Source organism: Odontomachus brunneus, unplaced genomic scaffold (genome assembly GCF_010583005.1).
Source record: "Odontomachus brunneus isolate Ranch 3 - 2012 unplaced genomic scaffold, Obru_v1 Obru_scaffold_222, whole genome shotgun sequence".
Taxonomy (NCBI): Eukaryota; Metazoa; Arthropoda; class Insecta; order Hymenoptera; family Formicidae; genus Odontomachus; species Odontomachus brunneus.
Genome location: NW_022639672.1, coordinates 305,733 through 322,126, shown reverse-complemented (window position 1 = coordinate 322,126; position 16,394 = coordinate 305,733). Strand labels below are relative to the sequence as shown.

Genomic DNA, 16,394 nt, shown 5'->3' with positions numbered 1-16,394 from the left:
AGAGAGAGAGAGAGAGAGAGAGAGAGAGAGAGAGAGAGAGAAAACGCACGTCGATGCGCCGCTCTCTCGCTAGCGCGCATTCCGGGTTTAATTATACGTCGCGAACATCTCATCCACTTTTACGGTCGGTAATTCGCCCCCGTGTTAACGCATTTCTGTCGGTTACGTTGCGCGCACGTACCCCGTCGTTACAGGCCGTCGCGCGACCTCTGCCCTTATCCGCGCCTTCGCGCTAATCAATTCGACGTCCTAACGAAGTTTCGCGGCGCGATACATTGGTTGCAAGATTAACGCTGCGCCGTGCGTTATTGCACACGTTGCAACACACACACACACACACACACACGTCTGTGTGACACATCGCTTCCCTCTACCCTTCCCCGCTTTTACCTACCACCACCCCCTTTCTCGTTCCTCCGGTCGTTTACGTTAAACACCCAAAGGTGTCCGCGTTAATTGTTAGGTACGCGTTATTATCACCTACGTGCACACATGAGAGCTCGCAACGCCATATGTTCGCTCATAGATAAACGCGAGCGCGGTATTTATATACACACGTGACTGTCTATATGCGTATGTGTGTGTGTGTGTGTATATACATATGCTATGCACATACGGTTCATGGTGATACTATTACTTGTATTTACGAGGAGTAGGAGGAGGGGAAGCTATCACACTCTCGCGCGACCGAACGAAACCTCGTGAATGCGCGATTTAATTCTCCCTGCCTGTGCATTCGCACGGTTCCGCCGTGTTTCGATCCGAAAGTTTTTCCCGGAAAATACGACACCCCGGTGTATCGCCGGCGCATGATCTTCCTTCTGCCCGAGTAGATGAGCTTTTAGCAGCTATCGGCCTCGACATCGTCACGCGATGGAGTAAAACGCGACAGGTGTCACGGTGCATTAACTCCGCGACGTCGGAAAAGTTATCGATTATTGAGAGATTTCTCTCTCGATAATGTGATGTTTGAAAATGTACAACTCACTTTTTCAATGATCGCGTCGACCGAATATCATTAATGAAGTGTCATAAAATTTGCAAATAGAGAGGATATAAATTTCCTTCTCATATAAATTTAACTTCATATAAAATCAACTTTGCTATGTTTCTAGTAATGCAGAAGTAGACTGTCAGTGAAATTTATCTTGCTAAGGAACACAGCAAGTTTCGCTACGTAGCAAATTTATTATTGACATTTTTCAGTCGTTATAATATAAATATCTAATATTCTAAAATATTAAATATATACACATATCTTAGAATATAAAATATTAAAATATATGCACTAAAGAAAAAAATGCCTAAAGAATAAAAAATATTTATTCGTTTGAGTACTAATATATATACTTGAATCTAAATTCTTGTATATTTAAATAAACGATTGTTTTCATGAAAAACTAAGATTTCAAGGAAATGTATATTCTCTTACTTGAAAAATATTTTACATATTAGTATAAATAAATATGCTATTAGTATACCTACTGCAAATAAATACTTTTAATTTCATAGATATTTTTTTCTCTCAGTGTATAAAATGAAAGAAAAATCAATTACTATAGATTGTCAATCTATTACTCGGTTATAAAATTCTATAGTAATTTTTACCATAAAGTTCTCTCCGTGCATATTTAATTTCTTTTATTTTATTATTTTCCCTGCCTTTTCTGTCCTCTTTTTGTAAATTATCTTATATTGTTAAATAAGATATTACTTATCTACTAATGATTATCCTTATTAATTGCATTTTCCCTCAAAGAAGTATTTTTCGTTGATAAACAGCTCCTCATCAATCATTGATCACTTGATTCCAATGACAACAAATTATAAACTTCTAAAGATCTTAAACGAAGGAACGTTCGTCTCGATCGAGGTTCTGTTAGCCGGATTCAATAATTAGGTTACCGCAAAACAAGAATGCTCCGAGGGATCGCGCTACTTAATCGTGATTTAGGTGTCTGCGGAGGAATTTGCGTTGCTCGGGAAGGCTCGTAAACTCGTGGCTATCGTACAAGGTGTCCCATAATCGTCGTATAATATCCGAATAACGTATCCCGCTATTAGGAGGTTGGTCAGAGTCGAAAGTTGTCGTACATGTTGGTCTCTGGTGACTCGGAAAGTATCGTCGACCTCGATATTTCCGTATTAGAATCTTTTATTTTAATAAATCTTCAGAATACACTATTGAAATATTGCACGATAATTGGCCGTAGTTGTACAAGAGTAATTCAGCTTATATAAAGTACGTTTCGAGAAAAATGAAGATGAAAATTTGATACACCATTCAGAAAGTATAAATTGAGGGTCTTCGTAGTCGCTCAAGAGGTCAAGCATGGTTTTTTTTTCTCTTTAAGGATATTCATTGACAAGCTTAACCCTTAAAAAGTTTGGTAAAGGAGACGCGACTAATGCACTAAAAAAAAGATTTGGTTATCAAAAACAAAATTTGGTTAAAATGGGATCAAACAAATGTTTGGTAATTGCAATCAAAAAATTTAGTTGTTGCTTCGCTTAATGACTAAGTAAATATATTACTGAGAAAATAAAGCAAAATAATAGCAATTAAATTTTTTTGTTATAATTATAAAATTTTAGTTGATTCCATTTTAACTAAATTTTGGTTTCTTCAAGTAAATATATTTTTTTCAGTATAGGATATAATGCGAATAATAGAAAATAAAAACTGTTTTGTAATTAATTTTAAAGCTGCTATTTCTAGGGCGGCCATATTTGTTTGATGACGTCAGAAGCGAGAACATACCGAAAATTAGTTACGTTTTATTGCTTTACTTTTTATTTCTTACACTGAAGAACCAAATATTTTCCTAATCTTGAAACTTGTAAAAAATACAGCAAACTCAGATATCTGGCTGATATATCACGTAGTATCGTAAAATAATTCCTGAAATAATGCTACATTTTTCGGCTGTCACGTAGTTTGTGACAGTTGAGATCAGCATGTATGAACACATTTAATTTCTCAATTTTCACAATGTATCACCAGTATTACTGAGTTTGCTGCACAGTTTACAGCTATGAGGATCACAATAATATACACACTTCACGGAGAAACTGCAAAATAACGCGATAAAACGCAACTAATTTTCCGAAGTGTCAAGCCTGGCCTAGTGTTAGTCAATTAGCTACGCTGACACGGTTATTTCATGTTCTCGACACTGCTAGACGTCACCGTCAATTCAGACTCTCTGCGGCGAGATGGCAGAGCCTTAAAGTTTGGATATCCTTTACTTTGTCTAGAAAAACGTATAAACTACCCATTGGTAACACAAAAAATCTCAAAATCTTAATTTTGTCAGTTGGCTCGTTTTTACATAACTATAGCCACTGGTCGGCCGTCCCATGCTTACACACGTTACAACAACGAGCATTGCAGCTCCGAAAAATCAAAAATCAAACGCGCATATCTCTATGTCTCGATTACTGCGCGTTTTCCGCCAAGATTAATGTAAAGAAGCGTCTCTTTATTCAATCGTGAACGCGGTGACTTGCGATCTCGGGCGCGTAGTCGAAGAGATTTAAGAGGTGACCGCTATTGCGGTCAGACTCCTTCTGAATCATCCGCAATATTATACGAAGATTACAGCCGCCGTCGGCAGAAGAGATTTACTCGGTCTAGCGATCGGGATCGACTCGCGGGGCCGCCTTTATTCAGCGATTTTGGGGCTCCGAGTTTGGCAGCGCTGCCAATTTTTACCAGCGCACTCTCCGACGCGTGGTGCGCTCGCGAGGTGCAGATGCACTTCTCTTCTCGGCGCGTTATATTTTATCAGGTATGGACTGTGGCCAAGTGCAGCGTGCGCGCATGCAAGCGCTTGAGAGAAGAGCGATACGACGCGCTTCGTCTCTTCGCGACGACGATAACTACGACATTGGAATCAAGTCGGTGGATCAAGTTACCGAAAGTAGTACGGAGCATTAACGAAATTGCACAGTGAGTGTAATCTGAGTAATTTGTTTTCGACATGTACATCGATAACGCGAAACAGAAGCAATCGTTGTGCGGGTTTCACTCGTGATCACGTATAAGATAAAAGTACCAATGTACCCGGACACTAATAACACTTATGCATATACATAAATCTGAACATTCTTATTGTTTTGATCTTTAAGTATGAATACACTGAGGAAAAATTACCTTAAAGTCAACAAATATTTCTTTGATGGGTGCCATTAACATATTTATTTAAATCTAAATTCTCTTTATTTAAATCAAATATTGTTTATCTGATTTAAGTAAATAATATTTAAATAATATGTAATAATATTTAATAATATTTAAATAATATTTAAGTAAATAATATTTAAATAAAGAGAATTTAGATTTAAATAAATATGTTAATGGCACCCATCAAAAAAATATTTGTTGATTTTAAGGTAATTTTTCCTTCATGTAAATTTTTAAAATTGTAGAGAATACGGATACATATATATTAAATACATGTATTATATATATATATATATATATATATATATATATATATATATGTATTATATAGAAAGTTTAAATATTCGTATTTAAAAGCCAAAACAATAAGAATGTCCAGAATCGGGTGTCAGTGTTATTATAGTGTCCAGGCATTGGTACTTTTATCTGATTGCGAATAATATTTTGATTCGTCCTCGACAGATCTAAATTGAAATCTTAATTTGTTATTTGGGCATAGTTATGCAAGAATGATCAAAAACCCACGAAATTATGATTTTTGAATTTTTGTTACTAATAAGTAGTCCATACGTTTTTTTACACAAAACGAAGAAGATTCAAACCTGAGTGCTTAAAATCAATTAAAGATTTATTTGCGCTATTTTTACTGGTTACGCTTTTTTATCCATTTTTAAGGTTAAACTCAATAAGTAATATCAGTACTACTCTTTAAGAGAAGAAAATTGACTATACTTCTTGAAGGATTGAGAAAAAACCTCAGTGCTATTTATTCTTTTTAAATCGTATTATTTTTGCATATAACTACAGATATTTGAAATTGATTCTAAGATTTTTGAAGTTTACTTTTGTTCCGACAACAAAGAATTGTGTCAAAGGATTTTGTGTTCCCCCCTGTGAATAGATATATAAATAAATTATTCCCGAAACCTCGTCCATTTTCGTCGTCCAATTTCAATTTCAATGAGTTAGGCTAGGCGAATAATTTCGGATGCAGAAGAATGCACGTGCCGAACACTGCAATCTGCCGATCGACCCGCGCGGAATATCGGCGATCGCGTCACAGCGCGATGCAACGACGGCAAATTTTAATTCACCAGGAAGGCAGAGGCTACACCTGGAAACGGACTACAATGGTGCATTGTCCGCGTGCGCGAGCGTCGGCTTTAATCACGGATGTACCCGCCTTTGTCAATTTCCATAGTTCAATTCTGCGCTGTCTATACGGTGTTCGCCCACGACGACGGTCTCGGTCGTGTTGTACGTCGTCGATGCATCTGGAACGTATTTCGTCGTGTCCGACTTGTATTGTCGTCCAAGGAAACGCGAACCATTAAATACCGTGCTACGCGGATCTTACGTAACGCTGAATGCAGCGCCGGTAATCGCCGTCACGCGAATCGTCCTTAAAGCGATTTGCCCGCGACACGCAATAAAATAAATTCACGTCGCCTTCGATCTCATTCGATCGCATCATCCGACGTTCACATGCGGATAAGTGATTTTATCTCGGAGCGATACGTGAGATTCGGTAGGAACTTTTAGGTCGTACTCTCGGTCGTGCAATTTTGATATCATTTTACAAAGTAACCAAATTACCAAATTTGGTTACCAAGTAACCAAATTCAACACTCAAAAAATATGATCTTATTCTCAGAGCGAAATCCTCTTATATCTCAAGAGAATCCTCTTAAAACCAAAAGAAAAATGTTTTAACACTCAAAAAAGAGAACCCTAGTTGCAAGGTGCTATTATTCCTGTAATCCTGTATTCTAAACAAAAATTTTTATCGAGAAAATATTTCTTTTTAAACGAAGTGGACTATTAATTGTAAATATATTGGACATTTTAACTTTTTTTTTAATCTAGAGAAATATATTTACTTGAAGCAGCACGCTCTCTTACACGTGATACGAAAAATGCGACAGGCAATATACTAGATAAAAGACGAGATTCATTTAATTAAGAATTAAAAATTATATTTAAAATATTCTTGTTTAAAATATTTCAAAAATCTTATTGTGACCGTATATAAGAGGACTTCACTAAGGATGAGATAACTCATTTTAGGTGAATTTAGTGTCAATAGTAACAAAATTTAAGTGAAGGAGAAACAAAAAACCGATCATCTCGAAGATCAATCGTTTAATGAGTCAATATCGATCAAAAATTCGCCACTAAAGCCTTCATCTATACTGAGAGAAAAATGTATAATATTTGGAACTATAATGGCATAGTAAAAATATTATAGTTAGAAATATAATTTTTATAGTAAATGTTACCATAATATTTGTAATATTTACAATATTTATAAGCATAATATAACTGACCCGTGTAAAATTTTTACCAAGAATTATAATTATTTGAAATATAGTAAGGTAGCAAATATTGAATGGTAAGAGAAATTAACTATTTTATACAGTCAATACAATTGGAATATTTGGCAAATATAGATACATGTAACTATATTCCCAAAAGGTGCTTTACCATATATATAGAGTAATAAGATGGTGACTATAAATCTGTGTTCATTCTACTATATCTTCATGTTTAGATGAACTATAAATATATGTTTGAGGCCAAAACGAACTATAAAATATAATGAGATTATAGTTATTCCAACTATTTTTTTCTCTCAGTCTATAGTCTTCTATAGTCTTAAAATGCCCTGTATGTATCAACTGAGTCTTTGTCTAATACTGTATTTCAAATCACCGTATATCAAACGGTGTTAAGCTCCACCGTAAAGTACTCTATATGAAAATAAGTTTATGTTGAAAAAGGAAACAGCAAGTAATAACAGAAGTTATTTACGACTTGATAAAAGAAGCATCGATTGCGCATAGTAGAGGAGATAACCGAGACAATGAGACTGTGCTGCAAAAGATAAGTCATGGAAAGGTTATTTCATATAAAGAAAAAACGAGAAAGAGAGAAAAAGAGCCGTGTTGGCAACCTGTTTACGTGTCCACGAATTACGTACACGCGTTGGCCTGAAAAAGAGAGCCGGGAACACGTCCACGACACCGCCGAAACATCGTCGATCGTCGGCCCACGTAGTTAACGGTATATACGTACACATTCCACGTGCGCGCCTAACGTCGTCCTGCGCGATAAAACTCACGGAGAACAACGCCATGATAAGCGCCCATGTGTGTACACCGACGTTACTTCAGCCGCCGATAAGAGAGAAAGCCGAGGTGCTTAGCGGCTCCCCGTGGCCCATACAGATTGTGTGTGTGTGTAATAAACTTTTCGTCCTCATAACGCGGTAAAAATTATACGAGAAATATCGCGGCAATATCCATAAAAGAAGAAAGAAAAGGAAAAACAAGAAGGGACGAACGTATTTCGAGCAGCTAAATACGAGCGAGAAAATTTAACGAGCGCTGCGAAGGAAGTTAATTTCCGCGACGTCTTGCGCAACACACGCGCCTGTTACGTTCTGCTTGGTTCGCTGTCAAAATACGGCGGACTGCAAACTCCCCGGGGAAGTTTCGAAATGAACCGTTTCGCGACGATAACGCCGATATAACAGGTTCTCGCGTGGAATTCGACGTCGGTCGCTTAAATCCCTATCGGCTTCTACGATTCGCGTGCGTGACTTCGAACGATGTGTCGTGAATCCACGTCAACGTCCACCGTGCGAAAATACATGATTGTCTTTCCGTTCGTGTCATTATTTATACAACATCGTGAAACACGTTATTACATGTCCGTATTCCCGCTAGGAGTCGCAGAGAAGGCGCGACTTATTTCGCGTGCAATTCAATGAAGAACGCAAGACGAACTTGAACCGGTCAATCGCCCCAGCACATTGGCTAATATTTATGCCAATATTTGACCATCTCTGTCTCGCAGTATGTTAAAATTTCAATTTGATTACTGCACAGCTGTGCGTATGTATACACGAAGAGACTATAATATATAATTTTCAATTGATAACTTTCATTAAATTCACATCAAAAGGAATTTGAGAAATTTTCTGCATACACGAAAAAAATATTATAGCTCCTTTTGCCTAAATTCTTCCTTTCGTAATTCTTCTTAATTTTACCATGTTTCTAATTGCGAAAGAATAGACTGTTAGTAAGGTTTATTTTGCTAACGAACATAACATATTTCGTTAGAAACATAGAAAATGTTTTAACAACAGTTTCTAAAATATAAATTCAGTTGCTAAATATAATTTCTAAAATATAAATAGCACATATAAAATGAAAGGATAATAAATTACTGCAGAAAATGTCGACTTATTCCTCGATTACAAAATCCTTTATAATAATTTATAACTATAAAATTCTCTCCGGGTAATTTTCTTACTTTTTATTAACTCTTGCTCCATTTACTTCACTGTACCGCAATTGCATAAAAATATTTCTTTTCAAAGAGGAAACTCGTTACTCTAGAGAAATTTCAATTTATTCCGTAAATAAATTAGAATCAGAATTAAAATTATTATCAATTATTGTATCACGTTTTCGTGTATTCAGTATATTTTATAGTGGTTTTTACTAAAGAATTATCTCCTAGGTGATTTAATAAATTAAATTATCACAAAGGATTAATGAATTAACAAATAATCCAGCGCGCGATAACGAAACTCTACGATCGCGTCGGCGGCGATAACGAGGCAATCCCACTCTGAGCATCACTACGCAACATCTCGATCGATATCACGAATGACTTTGTTTATAGCCATTACCTTTTCCTAAGCCAAGAAGAGAGCAACGAATGTGTAATCACGAGACGCGACGATAACAAAGATAACGGACAAAAATGAAATATCGACATCGACGATGAGACTGTATTAGGAGGAAAAATGAGAGCGATATCGAATCAACAAAATCAACGATTACTCTCTCGTTCAAGAAAATATCGTATCAGAATGACAAAACGATACTTCTGCTAAGAGGGAAGGGAGGAACTTCTCCCGAGAAGAGGAGTTCGTCGAATAGAAAACGCGTTCCGTTTGAATGCGTATCGGAAGTCATGCAATATCAGAATTCGCATTCTGCACGATTATCGCACTCACCGACGAGTTTCTCGATCCCGCCGTATGTGTAACGTTATATGTACAGCAGGCTATCGACGAAATCCGATCGCGGCGTATTAATTGCTCGTCGGCGTCTCGTTCTGTTCCTTCCCCTTTTCCCCTCCTCCTTTCTCCCTACCTTTTTCAAGCACGATTCCGTTCAGCAAAAATAGACCAGCGCGATAAAAACCGAATGCAACCGCGTGCGTGCGTGCGTCATGCGCGTCGATAAAGTTCGCCGAAGAGAAGAAGGAGGAGGCGAATTATTTTTTTTCAAGCCCTCTGACTCACCCCCCGAGAGGAAGGAGGATGAAGGGGTATCTCTTTGACACCAGCTTGAAATAATTAATTGTTTATTAAAAGAAAATACCGTGGTGAAAATGTAATATAAAAAAGACGGCCGCGTTGAGCGCGCATCTTGTCTCGACGGAATGATGGGAAGTTTCTCATGTGATCCGCGAAAGGGTTGAGATATTATCTCCTATTGTGCGGCAACTCAGTGCATTCGAAATAGGAAGGCAACGAGGCGGCCAAGATTGTTGAATCGCTCGCGTTGGTGAACGGAGTTCCACAAGAGTCAACCAAGACAAGACATTGGTTTTTAATCGAAAATGACGTCCACATTTATCTTATCGATCAAGGAAAAGGGGGTAATATTTAGTTAACCTATTAAAAAAAATATTATTATTGATAAAAATAGGTTTTTTTTAAGAAATTAATTTTCTCCATATTTATTTCCCGTCGCGTAAAATGACGATCTCTTTTATAAATCTAATGGCGAATTCGATTGGAAGCACTAGTGCGCACCAGTGCATACTAAGGCCGTTTCATAGTCCGTTCTTATATTTAAGATTGTCTTAAATTCGCTTCCAAATGCTCCGTAATTAGTGTAACAATTTGTATAGCATCTGAAGATAAATATAAAACGATTTTAAATGTAAGATAAAATTCTATAAACATAGATAAAATATAAAAACAGACTATGAATTAGTCTTAGTGTGTACTGGTGCTTCCAATCGAATTCGCTATAAGTCTTTAAAGACTTTCGTAGAGTTTATATGACAAATTCTCAGATTCGCCATTTTCGATCAAACAGAGAGCTACAGTAATCAGCAAGATGTCAGAAGTCCAGACTCTAAGGGATTCGCACTTTGACAGAAAAGCCGAAAACAGAAAGGCAGAAGCCAATCAGAACTCGCGCTGATAGAAAAACAGAAACTAGTCTACTACCTGACTATCAGCACAAGTTCTGATTGGCTTCTGCTTTTTTGCTTCTGTGTATCTTATTAAATGTGAATGCGCCTAAGGAACTCAAGGGACTCCAATAGATGAAATCGGATCGCGCCACGGTATAGAAAAGTCGCAGTATAAGTCGCCGGTGCGTTATTAGAAAACAATCGCAAGGACCGCCTCGTCATTATTCGAGCGCTTTTCGGTCGTCAGATCAATCGACACGGGATGTAAGTAAACATTCGCGATCGTGCGAGGCGCACGCGAAGCGAGAGCATGTTGGCAGGGTGTTGTCGAAAGCAAAACTCGGCGAGACAACACGAAACGTGGGGATCTCCGAGCATTGTTATTGTTGCGACCGCTGACAAGACTGAGGCGGATCGCGTAGATTCCTCGGAACTACATACGCAATAATACATCGCGACTGACGGCGATAAGGAGGCCGGCCGATCGCCGATGAAACTATTATGCCAATGCGACGAAATTAACGTGATTGATAATAAAGCCTTGTTGGGTGTTTCAATGACATTTATCGCGCCGACTCAAGGACGCAAGACAATTAGGCACGCGTTATCGCGACACGTGGGACAAAGAATTCTTCGCGTTTTGTTGCCTATGCGCGGCGCTTTAACGAGGCGTCTACTTTGTTTAGTGTCTCGTGGATCGCATGGAATACAGACGGATAATTACACGCGCGACCGGCGAATAATACCACGCCGCAATGAAACTCGCGCGGCGATTTATTATCGGTAATTGTTACCGAGCAGATATCGATCTCGATCTATTTGCCCGAATTCCGTGTCTTTTAACGCTCGCGATGCAAATAAAAACTTATAGGATAGGGAGATTACGATCACTTTGACGCAGTAATATGAGATTAATATTTAGAATTTTATCTTAAGTATATACTGAGAGAAAAATAGCTAAGAAATAAAATATATTTTTTCGGTAGATAATAATAACACATTGTATTAGACTAACATAAAATATTCTTCAGATAAAAAAATGTGCATTTTCTTAAAAACTTGGCTTTTCACGAAAACTAATTCTATTTAAATAAAAGAATTTATATTTAAATATTTATTTATTTAAGTAGTTAAATTAAGAATAAATATTATTTTGTTTCTTAGATATTTTTTCTCTCAGTGTAATAAGAGTCGAAATTTTTGTAGCCAAGTTATTAATAAAAATGAAGCGATACTGTGGAAAAAAAATTTGTGTGTGTAAAGTCAAGTCATTTCAATTGACTTGATATTTTTTCAATGCATTACATATTAAAAATAAAGATTTGCTATTTATATAAATCATAAATAAAATATATCGTCACAGACACTGCCTAATAATGCGTGAAAGAAGCAGGTTACATTATTTGATTATTCAGTTTTTATCACTATTAAGTACAAATCATTGAAATTTTCAAAAATATTTAAGTCATCCGGTTTCTTGTATGTCGCACAATTTAATATCAATATTAATTTTGATTTCAACTTTAATTTAATTTACGGAAATATATTTCCGTACTCAAATTTTACCTTTTCTGTCATACTGACAGGCACTCGTGAGTCAAAGACAAAAAGTTACCACGGTTTCAGTTCTATATCCTGCTTCTTTCTACACATTAAAACTCGAAAACATTCGTGAAATTGCGCCGCCCAGATGATCATGATCGCGCCTTTAAGAATTTTAAATACCCATTTAAAACCTATTTAAAAAGCACGTAATTAAAGAAACGAGACTACAGCCACGCACAGTTCTCAACGAAAAGCAAGCGTCCTCCCGAGCCTGTCAGACTCGAGACGAGAGCTCGGTCGGTGCGAAGGACCAAGCGGCGGAGGAGCGAGCGGCGGGAGTTGATAACGTGCCAGCTGTGCGCAGAAACGAAGGTTAAGTTAGGTTAGGAATGGCGTTTGGGGGTCGCGGGGTCAATCCGCGGGATCGAACGACCCGACGCGCGATCACGATGCAACGGGCAGGTTAGGTTAGGTTAGCCCGCAACTGGTTAGGTGTAGAGGTACTCACCTCGTTGAAGGCCATCTTCTTCGCTATGCTTCCGGACTCGCGGCTGCTTCCGGCGCCTCCTTGCCCCACCGCTCCAACAGAAGGGTATCCTCGCAGGGAGCTGCCGGGCTAATAATCCCAGCAGCAGTAGAAGCAGCAGTAGCAGCTGATCTCGCTTGTCCAAAAGAGATGCTCCTCCAAAGGAGGGCGACAGCGCATCGAGACCACTGACGGCACTCGCGACGCGACGTCGACCACGATGTAGGAAACGTGGACGGCAATTTAGACGACGACGACGACGATAACACTCGCGACGACCGACCCGTCTGACGAACCTCCGCGACACACATACGTCACGGGGAGAGGAACGACCGAGATTACCTCTTCGCGAGGGAATCCCCACGAGCGTGCTCCGGGTGCCGACGTCGACGCAAGGTCGTTTTTTTTTTGCTTCTTCCTCTTCTTCTTTCGCTGTTCCTCCTCGTCACTGACCGCCCGCCGCCGCACGCTGCGCTACTGCCGATCCAACCTGCCGGGGGGCCCGCGGGGGACGATCTGGCATTCCTCAGGTGGGCACCCGTTTGCACCCGGGAGCGCCTCCGTGGCGCCGAGACACCGTACGAAAAAGCCCGCCCGCACCGAGGGCTTTCGCGTCGCTGTGCTTCCGCACGGAGTGTGATTGCGACGACGAAGACACGATGACACGACGACGACGACGGCAGCGTTTTCGTCACACTTGTATTCACAACGCGTGCGACGTCGACCGGCGTCGACGGATGCGCGCACAATCACCGATCGTCACCGACCACCCGATCGTCCATAACCCGCTTCTCGGCACTGTGTTTTTCTCTCTTTTTTACGCGTATTTATATCTACCGCAGAGGTATCCGCAAACAGACGGCCGCCATCTTGCTTTCTGCCAGTCGGCGGAGCGAAGCGCGAGTGGCATGCGCGCGCCGCCGCACAGCTGTGTGTGCTCAAGCGGCGAGCCGGCGGTGCTGCCGCGTCGCGTCGCGCCGACGAAGCACGCCGCAAGCGTAGCGAAGCGCGCCATTCTCAAATTGGCGCCATCGGTGGCACGCCATTGAGTCACGTACCGAAGTAGATTTCCGCAACGACAATCGCAACTACGCATTGACGATCGAGAATAATCAGTCCGAAAGAGGCTATCGGAATATAAGAGAAGATGCCAATTATGCTTTTCTCTTCATTCGTTTCGCTACAAAGTTTCGTTCTTGCAACGTTATTTAAACTTATAGGGTATTAGAAGATATTTAGGCTGCATTCGCTTTGGAAGTTACTCTTTTATTAAATAGTATAATATACTAGTATAGTATATAGAAAAGTACTTCTAAATATGATCTTCTGAGAGTTCAGAAGTCTTAAGCACTTGATTGCACCAACCGAGTAGTAAGCTAACAGTTAAATCATTATGTCTGTCTTTGTCTTTCGTCCGAAATAAAGGCAGACACATGATAGCTAGCTTACCATTCGACTGACGCAACTAGACCTTAATATTTTAGGAAGCTTTATAAAAATAGCAAGAGAAACAAGTATCTAAAATAATATCCCGAAACAGAACTCAAATCTAACTATATGTACTTTTCTAAGTAGAAGCTAAACGAACTCAATGATTCTCCCTTGATTGCAGTATCAATTGGCCTGTTTTTTCGGCTGCACTGCTGACCTGATGCAATAAGTTAAAGTGAGATAAATATATGTTTTCTCACTCTAACTTGTTGCACCAGTTCAGCAATGCAGCTGAAAAGAACAGACCAAATATTAGATCATAGTCTGTATGCAAGCGGCTTAGAAAATAATATACCTTTTGTCTTTGTTGTTCCCTCAAAAAATCAACGATCACGAAATGAGCGAATGAGCAAGTACGATGCGTGTGATTGAAACATTTTACGGATCAGCCGTGAATCTCGTCCTCCATCGTGAGCCCGCGAGGAGAAAAGAACTTTTCAATCGAAAGAGTCATTAAATTTTTCGCGATTTATATTAGAGGGTATTCGTGATCGATTCACGAGCCGTAAGTTTAATAAATGTGATTGGTTGAATAATCTGGACAAGCCAACATATGACGATCACCTGATTGGTCGAATAAAAAATAAGGAATAAGGAATCGAGAATAGAGAACAGGAAACAGAGTATAGGGGACAGTTCAATATTAAAACATGAAACTTAATTCATCAACGCAGAATAGAGGGACAGAGGAATAGCGTTATTTCTTGTTTTCAGTATCCCTTATTCCTTATTCCAGAGAGAAGTCTGAGAGCGACCACTAGCTTGATTTTAGTGGCCAGAGGCATATTTTCGAGACGCCATCTAACAATCTGCGCCTTTACTACGTTCGTTAAGCGCATTTTCGCGGCGGTAACGATAAAATGCGCCTAGTTCGTATCCGTTGTACTTCCGTACAATGAAAGTTAGAAAAGGACAGACGTTCTCGCTCTGTTCTTGTCTCATCACATGAGCGGACCGCGCGACGTAGATACGAAGCGAGCTAGCGGCGAACTTATCGCAAAGCTAAATCATCTCTCATAAATCTCGTCTTTCTCGCGTTGCATTCAGCGTAATTTTGTAAAGAAAAAAGATTTGTAAAAAATTGCGACAATCTTTGTGCTCAGGCCCTAACAAACGTAGTAAAAACATACTTTGTTAGATGGTGTCTCGAAAATGCGCATAGTAGAGACTCTATAGTAAGAGTCTTGTTTTGTATTCTATTGGTGTCGACAAAATATGGCGGAACCAATAAGGTGTTTGGAAATTATATTGGATGCGCGGTATTATTCAACTAGTAAGAATAGAAGAATTGATTAAAATAAGAAAGCAAATTTAATTTTAACAGTTTTATTTACATAAAAATGCAATACAAAATAATATAATGTCATTTAATAGTAGAAAGCGTCGCCATAGTTTTACTACTGAAAATTTTATTTTTTAATCGCCCTTTCTTGCAATCAATTTTTATGCGAAATCGAAATCTCATCGAAAAACCTTTCTCCGTACTATTAAAACAATTAAGTACGCAACAGTCAGGCATTTTCTACAAAATTGTATGCAACTTGTAAATATAAAATACAGTATTAAAGGTTAGGAATTTATTTTTATAACAGCATGCATATTTTTATAATACTTTTTTCTATATATTTTACTTCATTACAATATTATATTATAAATGACCTGTTTTACTTGTTTGATATTTTATTATTTAATATAAGATTCACAAGATTTTTTTTCTTTGGATCACATCTATCTATGTCATATCATCACTGTTTTTGTTTTACGATGCCATGTTTTGTCGAATTAGAAAGACTGTCCAGACTCTTAGGGCTATCGCACACAAATTGACATAACTGCATATGCATAGCATAAGATCGTATGGACCAATGAGCATCGAATATTAAACATCGAACACCAATATGGCGACTTAATACTCGATGCTCATTGGTACATACGGTCTTATGCTATGCATATGCAGTTATGTCAATTTGTGTGCGATAGCCCTTACTATAAGGTTTCTAGTGCATAGCTCTGGTCATTGAAATCAGACTAGCTCTCATGCTTCTCTTCACTTATTCTCTGTTCCCTGTTCCTTATTTCTTTTATTGTGTAATGTTCTATGCACAATGCCAGGTAACAGACAATAGGAATAGGGAATAGGAAATCAGATTGGTCAATTATTTCTATTCCCTGTTCCTATTATGTCTATTCCTATTGCCTGTTGCCTGGTATTGGCCTGGTTTACATCTGCACTTGATACATATACTAAATAGTAACTTTCTATTAGAAAATCTTAATATCGACAATGCATATCAACAGCGATGCATTACGATTTGTTGATGAGTATTATATCAGCTTAATATACCGTTGTTTATATATATCGTCGATATTAAGATTATCTAATAGAAAGTTACTATTTAGTACGCGTATCAAGTGCAC

At 38.6% G+C, this 16,394-nt stretch overlaps 1 protein-coding gene across 1 annotated transcript in view; it reads right to left on the bottom strand.

Annotated features, from left to right (window-relative positions):
• The window catches only part of LOC116852408 (serine/threonine-protein kinase 24), a 167,484-nt gene extending 154,058 nt beyond the window's left edge, over positions 1–13,426 (bottom strand). Inside the window, exon 1 of the mRNA XM_032832733.1 lies at positions 12,468–13,426. Within this exon, the coding sequence (XP_032688624.1) occupies positions 12,468–12,482 (15 nt within the window). The 5' untranslated portion in view covers positions 12,483–13,426. The remainder of the gene's footprint in view (positions 1–12,467) is intronic.
• Between the last annotated feature and the right edge of the window lie 2,968 nt (positions 13,427–16,394).